The sequence below is a fragment of the Cynocephalus volans genome, chromosome 1 (assembly GCF_027409185.1).
Source record: "Cynocephalus volans isolate mCynVol1 chromosome 1, mCynVol1.pri, whole genome shotgun sequence".
Taxonomy (NCBI): Eukaryota; Metazoa; Chordata; class Mammalia; order Dermoptera; family Cynocephalidae; genus Cynocephalus; species Cynocephalus volans.
This window is the reverse complement of record NC_084460.1, coordinates 295,741,979-295,754,028: the sequence shown is the minus strand read 5'-3', so window position 1 is coordinate 295,754,028 and position 12,050 is coordinate 295,741,979. Positions and strand designations below refer to the sequence as shown.

The 12,050-nt window shown below is 43.8% G+C and overlaps 2 protein-coding genes across 5 annotated transcripts in view; one reads left to right on the top strand and one right to left on the bottom strand.

Moving 5' to 3' along the window:
- Positions 1-12,050, bottom strand: part of LOC134372958 (UDP-glucuronosyltransferase 1-6) — a 253,422-nt gene that overhangs the window by 9,470 nt on the left and 231,902 nt on the right. The window contains exon 1 of one of the 4 annotated variants that reach the window (XM_063090328.1): positions 533-1,396. The exons of the other annotated variants lie outside the window; for them this stretch is intronic. Within the exon in view, the coding sequence (XP_062946398.1) occupies positions 533-1,396 (864 nt within the window). Of the gene's footprint in view, positions 1-532; positions 1,397-12,050 lie in introns of those variants that run through there. 4 annotated transcript variants of the gene reach the window in all.
- On the top strand, positions 6,053-6,775 carry LOC134361816 (dnaJ homolog subfamily B member 3-like). The gene has a single exon (XM_063076869.1). It carries the CDS (start codon positions 6,053-6,055, stop codon positions 6,773-6,775), a length of 723 nt encoding a protein of 240 aa, XP_062932939.1.

Genomic DNA, 12,050 nt, shown 5'->3' with positions numbered 1-12,050 from the left:
CCTTTCTGCTCAATGTCAGAAAATTGTCTAATTATCCATTTATTAGAAGAGTAGGAAGTGCAGGGTCTAGTTTCAAATTAGAATATCTGGAAACTGTAGCTTTAACCAGGACCACAAAGGCAACTTTCCTTGCCAGGACTTATAGATGTCAAAGAACTATTTCATCAGTCTTAAACTTCGTGTGCCTGACCCAATCAAGGGCAAAGTGCATGCCACATATATTTGTTCTCTGCAAGGCGCCCCTAACCCAGCACTCTGTGCTTATGGCATTTAACACTTGTTGCATCTAACTGATTACTAGCCACAGGGGCACAGAGAATAAAATGCCCAAATCATGCTTTCCCAAAATCTCGGATACAAAGAAATAACCCAGAAGATGAGTCCAAAGACAAATTCAAACCTAGGAGACTTGTGAGATAGAAATTAACAAAAGAGGGCATTATAAACTACCTCAGCATGCTAATCTGTGGCAAGTTCATCTATCCAAAGCACTGAATTTGCAAGAATATAAAAGTCCCGCTCAAATACACACCTGGGATAGTGCGGTTTTCTGTATGCAGTTGATCCCACCAACAAAAACCATATTAGGCATGATGGGCCTGGGGTAATTATAAACAAAGTCACTTCGCAACAGCCAAACAGATGCAGAACTCATAAGGTCCTGGACAGTCACATCTCTCTGAAGGACTTCAGAGGCCAGTAGCGCATACGGGGAGTAAATTGCACTGCACAGAAAGTTCTCCACCAAGGCAAGGAGCATGTTCATCACCCGCTGCAGGAAGGTCATGTGATCTGAGTTAGAGGACAGAGGCGTGGGCACATAGGACAGTGGGTGGGGGCACTGGGTAGCCTCAGAGTCCAGGCTGCACGGCAGTGCATTCAAGAAGTGTACAGTAGGCAGACCCAGGTACTGGGCCACGATGGGGCCGCAAGGAAGGAAAGGGTCCGTCAGCACGGCTTCGAAGCTGCTTTCTGCCAGGGAGGCCATGAGCTCCTTGCTGTGTAGCAAGTGGGAGCAGGCGGACAAATACAGAGCAGAGTCCTTTTTGGTTTTCTTGTATATTTTGATCACACGCTGCAGGAAAGGATCGTTCGCAAAAACAAGATGTCCAAGACTGAGAAAAGCCTCTTCCAAGTCCTTCCTTTGGAATGGCACGGGGTATCTCTTCAGGGTGTAAAATGCTCCTTCTTTGATGTGCACCGAGGCATCAGGTGCTACGACCACTATTTCATGTCCCCTGTGCTGCAGCTCCTCAACGACTCCTAGCAAGCTCAGCCAGTGGCTGCCGTCCACAGGGACCAACAACAGCTTCGCAGCACGCGAAACAGCAGGACCAAGCGCACACAGCAGCAGACCCAGGACAAGCAGACGTGGGCCCTGGGACCCTGCAGACATGATGCCTGGCATTTGCTCCTGCCACAGGTTTGCCCTCTCTCATTTACAAGTGGCAAGAACCAATCTTTACACCAAGTTAATGTTTGATTGTGTCAGTCACAAAGACAGCAGGAAGTTTACTTTCAGAGAAAAAAAGGGTGGTGCTCTACTGCGTTTCTTAAGCAAGAAAATTCCTTACTCAATCACATTATTGAATGAAAACAGAAAGCAAAATACCTCCAGCACCTTCAGATCCCTTATTTTTTTCAGATCCATAGTATGTCCATGGATCAAGAAAGTGTACCAGAGAGGAAAAAGGACTATGTGGTGAAAAACCAGACTTCCTTTTCAGAAATGAAAGAGAAAGCGTTCTAGAAAGAAAAGAATGTGACATTGCAACCCTGCCTCCAGCCCATGGGAACCTTTAAGATTCCTCCAGCCCATGGGAACCTTTAACCTTCTCCACAGCTCACCAGGGCTCTGACTGACCACTCGCCTCATTTTTTGATTCATTCATCCAACAAGTATTTACTGAGTTGCACACAGCACTGAGTCTTGAGGCTGCAGCAAAGACCACCCTGGATGAGTGCCCCGCCTCCTCAGAACTCACGCTCCATCAACAGAGACAGAAACAATTTAAATGGAAAAGCAGGGACATTAGCACTTGTGAAGCATGCTAAGAAGGACATGAATGGGGTGGGGCAGGAGGGGGGCATGGTAGGGTAGAGAATGACTGGAGATTATTCTCCAAGGATAGCCCTGTAGGGAGGCAGGAAGAACATTCTGTAAATAGGAAACCAAAATGGATAAGCAAACTAAAGCAAGTTAATTGTACACCAGCCCAAGGTCTGGGAGAAATAAGACACTTCGGGAAATTCTGATGACTGAGTTGAAGGCAAAGGGGAGAGGTGAACAAAAACAATAGTGAGAATTCGTATTTATTGAGCGTGTACTATGTGCCAAGTATTGCACTAAGCACTTCACAACACACCTTATGTAATCCCCTAGAACTATTCTATACAGGCAGCTACTATTTTTCCCATTTTACAAACAAAGACACTGAGGCTGAGAGAGGCAAAGAGATTTGCTAGAGTCCCATCTTTACTAAGTGGCAGAGCTGAGACCCAGGCCCTGGGTGCCAGTGCCTAGAGTCCCTGCTCTTAACAGCTCCCCGGGGCCTCTAGTAACTCCAGGCAATGGCATGTAAGTCCCTGATTGAAATTTACAACCCATTAGAAGTCAGAAGTAAAGCTGTGAACCCCACAGTCATTACCCAATCAAAATAAATGTAGAGAAGGCAGATGGCAGGACTTTGAGCCCAAGGAGAATGTGCTCACAGAGCGATATCCTGCACCAGCTGGTGCCCCAGGAGACCAGGTGAAGGGTCAGGAAACAAGTATGGTAGTTGCCAAACAGAAATGCTCCCTCTGGAAGAAAGGGCAAACCAAGTGCAGGCAAAACTGAGCCTCTCTCTCTTTTCTTTTGGAAACCTCTTCTGTTCCATGCAATCCCAGGATGAAAGTGCAGATCCCAACATTTTGACCATGGACATCACTGGCCACTCATGCTTGGGGATGTGCTTGGAGAGTCATGGGGAAACTGCTAACATTAAAGCTTTGGTGTCCTGTGGGACATATTAACAGGGCCCTTCTCATGCTGGTACTTAGAGAAGGTACTTAAAGTCCTTCTTCCCTGGACCCCCATCCTTTCTCAACAGACCTCCAGCCTCTTGCGTGCATGCACATGTGCACACACACAGACACACTCAAGATCTTCCCCACCTCAAAGCACTCTTCATTCTTTAGGACCAAGATTCTGGGTGAGTAGAAAACACACAGCAATGCTTTTGCTCTTCGGCATGCCCTTATCTGCAATTTTGAAATTTACAGTCCAATTTAAATTTTAAGGGTGATAATTCTTCCAAATCCCAACATCATGAGAGTTCATCTATAGATTACATAGCAACAAAGAGGCTGTAAATACACAGTCACCACTGTAATGGTTTTATGACTTTCCTGCATCACGCAAAGCCTCTTTGAAGTCACCGTGCACCTGGATGGTCTGGGGCCATGACTCTGTCCCTGACCAGAGAATGTTTACTAATCTGAATAGCAATCTACATTCACTCTCACGAATTATGACTGAGAACCCTATTAAGCAATCCAATAAAGCTTTTGGCTTGGAACCTGAGCAGACCTGACACTCAAAATCCATTGCTAACTCCCTCATTCACCAGATATTTATGAAACATGTGAGCCCATCATCTGTCAGGCACTATGCTAGGAGCTGGGGCCAGAAACCTAAGTTAGAAACAGTCCTTCCCTATAAGGAGGGGTTCAGTGGGCAAAGATGGGCAGAGACAAACTCACAACTAGGCAATTACAGGGCAGGGTGAGATGTGCTCTGGTGGTTGAGGAAACAGAGCAGGGCAGCAACGTGGTCTTGCCTTGGGGGCTACTGAAGAGTGGAGTGTCCACAAAAGTGTTCCTGGAACCCATTAAGAGGTGCTTTATTTTTAAGTTGAAGCCAGAAGTTAATAGCCCCACAACTCAGCACCCTAGCAGCTACTTTTTTTTGGCAGCTGGCCGGTAGGGGGATCTGAACCCTTGACCTTGGTGTTACAAATTGGTGCTCTAACCAGCCCCCCTCCTAGTTCCTTTGATCAAATCAGAATAGAGGGCTTGTTACTAAACTAAAGGAGCAACATAAACATGTCCACTGCACAGTGGATCATCTACAGGACCCTCCAGAAGAAACAGAGTTGTCTTCCTTGAATCTCCGCAGCATTTTGTTCTTTTCTGCCTTGTATTCTTCAGCAGTGTGCATGTCTGTCCATGGTACTAGACTACAGATATATACATATATTCCTCAGAGGCAGGGTTTCAGCTTTGTAATCACTCTATCTCTCAGTCAGATGCCAGTCTACAGATTTGAGGACAGTAAGCATTCAGTAAATGTTTCTGTATAGATGTGACTCCCTTTTCTCTCTTTGCTCTAGGCCATGTATCCAAACAAGCAAGTGCTGAATCTGGATGAGTCTACCACTGTCTCCCAGACCCAGCTGTCATGGTCCCGTTTCAGAGCCCAGCCCCCAGCCTCTAGCTGTTCCCTCTGATTCATGGCATCAGCTGCCCCTCACTGCCTCACCCTACCAACTTTTCTGGCACCTTGGTCAGTGGCTTCCTAGGGCCCAGAAGGAAAGACTCCTTGGGACCCCCTGGAATGAACCCTAGCCCACCTGTCCAAGTTCATTTCTCCTCTCTAGACCTTCTGCTTGACTCCTCCCTCTGCCCCTTATCCTCCAACCATTCCAGATCATTTGCCCTCCCCAAAACTTGCTTTGTACTTTCCCAAGTTGCTTTGTAAACTGGACTCTACTCCTGATGAGCTTCCTATTACTGTCTATTGCGTGCCAATCAAGTGCCAAGTCTAGGGCTTCCTGCCCAGTCACTCGAGGTGATATGAACTCAGCAGTTTGTTCTGGTGAGATAATGTACCCTCTTTAGACCTACCACCCTTTATGATGAAATCCTAGAAAGTTTATTGGTTAATCATTTTCCCCTTAGAACTAAGTGATCCTTATTGATGTGTTGCCTCATAATTTATCAAAGCAAAGAATATAATGTCGGAGAGAGACTAAAGAAAAAAGAGGAGGTGGAGAGAATTCAGACGTCAAGAAATGCCAGAAAGAAAATTATGGTATGATATAGCAGTTTTAGTGGAAATAATCACTGCATCTCAACCTTACCCACAGCACCACAAACACAACCAGTAGGTTTTAAAGAGTTTGATAGAACAGTGATTCTCAAAGTGTGGTCCAGGGAACCCTGGGGATTCCCAAGAATTTTTCAGGGAAATTTTGCAAAGTCAAAACTATTCCTATAATAACGATGCTACTTGACTTTTTCGCTCTGAGTCTCTTATAGGTGTAAGTGGGGTTTTCCAGAGGCTACGTGACATGTCATATCGCAACAGGTCGAATGCAGAAGCTGACAAGAGAATCTAGCTCTCTTCTATTAAGCCAGATGGTAAAGAGAGATGCAAAAAATGTAAAACGATGCCACTTTGCTCAGTAAAGTTTTTCGTTTTGAAGAAAACAGTTTTCGGGTTTACTGTAATTAAATTGGCCAATGAATATTTCTTTTTAATCCTCAGTATTAATCTCTAATGCGGCACGTATGATCGATCTACATCCATTATATAGTTACAAAACAACAAAAGCAAACGGGTGCTGAGACCAAGACGTTTGAGAACAAAGGACCTGACTCCTTCAGCCCAGGGTCACGCTAAACCCACTCCCATCTACTCCTTCCTCCCCAGGCTGATATAAAGCCGACTTCTCAGAAAAACGCCTTCTGAGACAGCCAGATCGCCGCCCTCTCACCCCAAACTTCCCCCTTTTCCTACCCGGTTTGGAGACCACAGCGGGGCTGGGGGCCCTCGTGGGCGGGGCCTGAGGTGGGCGGGGCCTCCGCATCGCGGGCGGGGGGGGGGGGAAGCGCCACGCATTCTGGGACACGGAGCCCGCGCTCAGCCTTGGCCAATGAGGTGCGGCCACGTCACAAGGGGCGCCGCTCCGGCGGCCCCGCCTCGCCGGGCGCTCTGGCCCGTGCCTCCGGGCTGCCCCCGCGCCGCGTGCCGTGCCCGTGGCCCGCGGGCCGTGCCCGTCCGGTTAACATGGTGGACTACTACGAAGTGCTGGGCGTGCCCCGGCAGGCCTCGTCTGAGGCCATCAAGAAGGCGTACCGCAAGCTGGCGCTCAAGTGGCACCCCGACAAAAACCCTGAGAACAAGGAGGCGGCGGAGCGGAGATTCAAACAGGTGGCCGAGGCCTACGAGGTGCTGTCGGACGCCAAGAAACGCCAAGTGTACGACCGCTGCGGTGAAGCAGGGGTGAACGGCGGCGGCGCCGGCGGCGGGCCTTTCCAGGACCCCTTCGACTACATCTTCACCTTCCGCGACCCGGCCGAGGTCTTCAGGGAGTTCTTCGGTGGCCGAGACCCCTTTTCATTTGACTTCTTCGGAGACCCGCTTGAGAACATTTTGGGGGGTCGGAGGTGCTCCCGGGGAAGCAGAAGCAGAGGGTCCGCACCCCTTTTCTCCACCTTCAGTGAATTTCAAGCTTTTGGGGGTGGCGGTTCTCCTTTTGATACAGGACTGACTTCCTTTGGTTCCCTGGGGAATGGGGGCCTTTCTTCCTTCAACATGTCCTGTGGTAGTGGTGGGACAGGCAGTTTCAAGTCCATGTCGACATCCACCGAAATAGTTAATGGGAAAAAAATTACCACCAAGAGAATCATTGAGAATGGGCAAGAGAGGGTGGAAGTGGAAGAAGATGGAGAGTTAAAGTCCCTGACAATAAATGGCAAAGAGCAGTTGCTACACGTTAACACCAAGTAATTCCAGTCCATATTTGACTTAAAGCACATATTGAGGAATAGCAGACATTTTCCTTTTAAGATTGCAGGGGAACTATACTTTCAGAACAGCTGTACCCAAGAATTTATGAACAGTTCATGCCAACGTTTATTTGTTGTTATTGTTGGGACCACACAATAGGACCTCTGTTTGTCTTTAGAACTGTTGTAAATATCTGTATGCACTCTGCTGTTTATTAAACTTAATCCTGAGGCAGACAATGGTTATTTCATAGTGCTACGACAAAATGTTCACCACAGCACCTTGAACCTTACCTTTGTTCCATTTTGTTTGAAATGTGAGCCAGGTAGTTTGCTCTGAATCATTTTACTTCAGTTTTTTAGCACATGGTGGTGAAAGATATGATATTAATGTGTGGGGTTTTCAAAAAGTTTATGGAAAGACTTGTATTATCTTTTAATTCCATTTTTCCATGAACTTTTTGAGGTACACTCCTTCTGGTTTAAAGATGACATGTGCTTTTAGTTGCACATGCTGGTGATGTAGGACGAGTTGACCACTGGTTAAATATAATGTTAAATCTAGGCTTTTAAAAAGAGGTAAGCCTTGCAAAGTGGGTGTATTAGTTTCCTATGGCAGCTGTAACAAATTACCAAAAACTTGGTGGCTTAAAGCAATGCACATTTATTCTCAAAGTTTTGGACGTCAGAAGTCTGAAATTCATTTCACTAGGTTGAAATCAGTGTTAGCAGGAACATGCTCCCTCTGAAGACTAAGGGCAAAATATTTAAGTAAATGCCTCAAGGTTACATGGTTGGTTAATGGCACGTTAGGACTACTTAGCCCTGACTTGTTTCTACAACTATGGTAGATCCTGGACATGTTAAAAAGCATTTCCGTAATGTGACACAGAACTATCCCATTGCCATGCATGGGATGTAATCAAACTAGGTTGGCAAAAGCCAGGTTTCACCTGAAATACTGATTGGGTAAGGTACCAAACACATCTGAGAAAGTACTGTTCTGTTGGCTCGGTTTATGCCCCGAATGAAGACTTTTGAGGGCATGTTTGCCTTGGGATAGTCCATCACAAAGTGTTCCATCCCCCATGGCCACTTCTGAGGAGACGTTTGCATACGGCATGACAGCAAAAGGACAACTGAACTAGACAGTCTGGCTAAAAATGCAGCATGTTCTTAATTATCTGCAGAAAAGTCACATGGCCTAAACACATTGTTAACAAACTAGGACTATGTGAGATGGGTTTGGACATGCTTTAGTGTTCTTAGCCCAATCCACATGGAATGACATGCAAACAGTACACAGCAGGAATACGGGATTCAGTCAGCAATGTCCCACAGGGGAACAAGGGGGTGTCTGTTAAAAACCACATCAAATGAACAGTCACTGAGGTACCTGGGCAGTTGCTGTTTATATACTAACTATCAGAAGAAGTATCAGAAGAAGACAGACTACCATGCTCTTAAAAAAAATGAGTTTGTTTACTCGCCAGGCCAGGGAACTCAGGCCAGAAAGGTATTCACTGAGTAGTTTGCTGGAAGAGGGTCTGCTTCTGCAGAAGTTGGGATGTCAGGAGTTTTGAAGTGATGGGAAGGAGCAGGCACAGTTTCAAAGTGGTTATGTGTGTTGGAAATCACTACAGAATGAGTGTGTATCTACACAATTGGTTAAAATAATTTCTATTGTTCAGTGGTCAGCAAAGATTCCAGAATACTAGGGTCACTCAGAGGGCATGGATCTTCAGTAGCTCTGGCCAATTTTAACAGTTGAGGGCAAACACAACATTCAGTTTTGATAATCCTGCTGTAAATGGAAAGGTATTCATCTTTTATGAAAGGGTTTGAGTAGACTTTTAGAGTGGGGAATAAAAAGGGCATTTTCTCTGGTGCAAAGATGACAACCTCGAGTCCCCTGCAGTGAATTTCCTTCACGAGTTCACTAGCACTTTCACACAGAGCACACCAGGCAGTGAGAGGCATGTCCCTGTCAGCCCCAAGAGACCTAGAGACCTGTGGCCCTCTCAGCAGGATCCAAATATCCAAACAGCCAGACACTTGTGGCTGGAGCTCCACACACAGCTGTTTTTGGTTCAGCTTACCTCACACAATGGAAAGCATTTGGAAGAGATAATACTCTCTTCAAATAATCACTAAACGATCAATCGATCTTCTTCCCCTCTGATTCCACTCTTCTGTCTCTAGACAGACAGAGACCTTCCCCATCTTGGGAAATCATTCACCCAACTCTGCTTATCTTTCTAGGAATCTCTCTCTCTCTCTCTCTCCCCCTCCCTCCCTCCCTCTCTCTCTCTCTCTCTCTCTCTCCCCCCCCCTCCCTCCCTCCCTCCCTCCCTCTCCCTCTCCCTCCTCTCTCTCTCTCTCCCCCCTCTCTCCCCTCTCTTTTTTTTTTGGCTGCTGGCCATATAGGGATCCAAACCCTTGTCTTGGTTTTACCTTGTGCTCTAACCACTTTCTTGGAATTTCTGATTCCACTTTCTCCTTTGACTTTCTCAGTAACTGCAGATTCCTTTCATTTCCTCTTCACCCACTCTCCTTTAAATCCTCTTAGTATAACTTTAATCAATGACCTCAATACTGAATACACTAGCACTACCTTTATCCCACTCAAAAATAAGCTTTGTTATGGTAGAGTTCTCTATGGGGAGCTCGTTATTAGTTTTTTCCCCCTTAGGGGATGAAGATATTTACGTAAAGCCAGGGAAAGTGTTTCATTTGAGGTATCTATATTTGACAAAATTCAGAAGAATTCTAACTTTGGGACTTTATGAAAACAAAATTATTTGTGGAGAATGATTATATTCATATTATGGGGGGGGGTAGAAAGTAACTTAAAGGAAGGAAAAAAGATGAATTTTTAAATATGTACTTTGAAAGCAGTAAAGAGCAAAATTGATAATGCAGATAATAAAATCGATATAAATATGCTCTTCCAGAGATGCTTTCCCAAAATGCAGGGGAAAAATAAAGGAGAAAAGAGTTGAAGAGTGAAATGATAGCAACAGAGCCTACAGAATAGAAATCTATGAATGACAGGTGTTCTTAAAGAAGAACCCAGAACAAAAATTTCAAGGGCTTAATAGAGGAAAACCTTCAAGCTTTGAATAAGATCTGAGTTTAACTTTAGGCTTACTGTCCACGTCCTCCTCATCATTCACATGACGAATATGTTTACAGGGCAAAGGGACTTTGCAGATGTGATTGAATTCAGAGTCTTGAGATGAGGAGCTTATCCTGAATTATCCAGGTGGGTCCAGTATAACCACAAGGGCTCTTGCAAGTGAAAGAGGAAGACATGAGAGTCAGACTGAACATGTTACACTACATCTACATGGAATGGAAAAGTATCATCGAATTCCAAAAGTAAGAAGGAAAAAGGAAACTTTTTTTTTTTTAAAGTGAGAAAGAAAACAATAATATAAAAAGAATAATCTTAAACTAAGTGAAAGGAATAAGGTCAAGCATATACATTGTGTGACTGGAGAGAATTCTTACATCAAAAGAAACTATCAGATTGGTGTTTTTAAATTTTTTAACTTTTTAAATAAACTTTTCACACACAAAAATTTTAAGTTATAAGAGATGAGGAATGCAAAAAATAACAGGAGTAGCAATACTAATATCAGATAAGGTGGATTATATGGGATATCATTAATGATAAAAGCAAACTATGTGAAGAAAATATAAGTCTAAAACCTACATGCACCAATCTAGCAGCTATATGTATAAAGCAAAAACTATTAAAAAATCCAAATACAACTTGAACAAAATTCAGTTACATGGGGATATCTTAAGACATCTCTTTCGGAATTGAGCAGATTAAGTAGAGTGTTTTAAATAGAAAAATTTTAACTATACAACTTTAGGTGCAGTCATGGAAAATTTACAAACATTGATCATATAATAGCCACTAGCTACACATGACTGAGCACTTAAAATTTGGTATCTTAGTCTGTCTTTTTGTTGCTATAACAATACCTGAAACTAAGTAATGTATAAATAAAAGAAATTTACTTGGTTCATAATTCTAGAGGCAAGAAAGTCCAAAAAGCATTGAGCCAGCATCTGCTCAGCTTCTGCTAAGGGCTTCCCTGCACCAAATAAATGGCACAAACATGTTTAAGGTCTTCAGGTGACACACCTTGTCCTCCTAGACACTTTTACACTGTAGTAATAATAATGACAGTAGGTAATATTTATTGGGTGCTCACCATTACAACATCAAAGCCAGAATGGTTAGGTCACCTGCCCAAGGTCATCCAACTAGAAAAATGGGAGTAAAGTTTTGAGCCAATGCAGTTAACTCTAGAGAATATATTCATACACAAAAACTAAGAAAAAAGAGCAACAATTACTTTTTAAATTCCTTCCTATTTTTTACAAATCTAATAGATACATATATATTTTATAATAGAATGACCTCATTACATAAAGGGAAAAGAAAATGAAGTAGAAGAGATATCCTGTGATTTCATCAAAATAAAAATGAAGTTTACAGGCTTTTGCAATAATACAAACATTAATTTTTAAAAAGTACAGAATTAAGAATACAAAAAATATAAAAGATTGTAAGTCATGGAAGTTCATATAAATTAAGTGAATATGACATAAATGGGGCTGAATCCCCTCCCCCAAAAAGATGGCTCATACAATGGATTAAGAAACAAAATCCAGTTCCCAAGAGTTCTACTTCAGTTAATCCCCAGTAGTCAGGGTTAATATAAGATGCCTCCAAAATTCATGGTCAAGGAGTAGATCCCACTGTGGAAACTTGGAGTGGGGTGGAGTTGCTTGATGATGTCTCAGGTCCTCCTAAGAAACTGTCTCTTTTTCAACTCGTCTCTTCATCACTGCCCCTTCCTTCACTGGGTTTATAGGTTCACAGTTTTATCTCCTCTTAGCCCCTTCTACCATCTGTTGGTGATCTCAAAGCCCCAAGCAGAAGACTCATTGACACACAATCTTGGTGATGCCTTTCCATCTCCGCTATGTCCCCACATTATACACCAGACACAAGCTCCTGTTCAGAAAACCTCCTTCTCTGAAAAGTTGGACTTAATTATTTCATTCTCTGATCACAGAGACACCATCTTCATTGTCTCATGTCTACTTAACTAATTCAACGTCTTTGAAACTCTACTCCATGTGAGTGCTTAAGACCCTTGTGAACACATTTCTATCCCTTACAAGACAGGACCACTAAAAGCTATCACATCAACAATGCAATTTACTAGTTCCTTTATCCTTCTACTGAAAAA

Coding starts and splice junctions, on each gene's coding strand:
- LOC134361816 (XM_063076869.1), top strand. CDS start 6,053: ATGGTGGACTACTACGAAGTGCTGGGCGTGCCCCGGCAGGCCTCGTCT.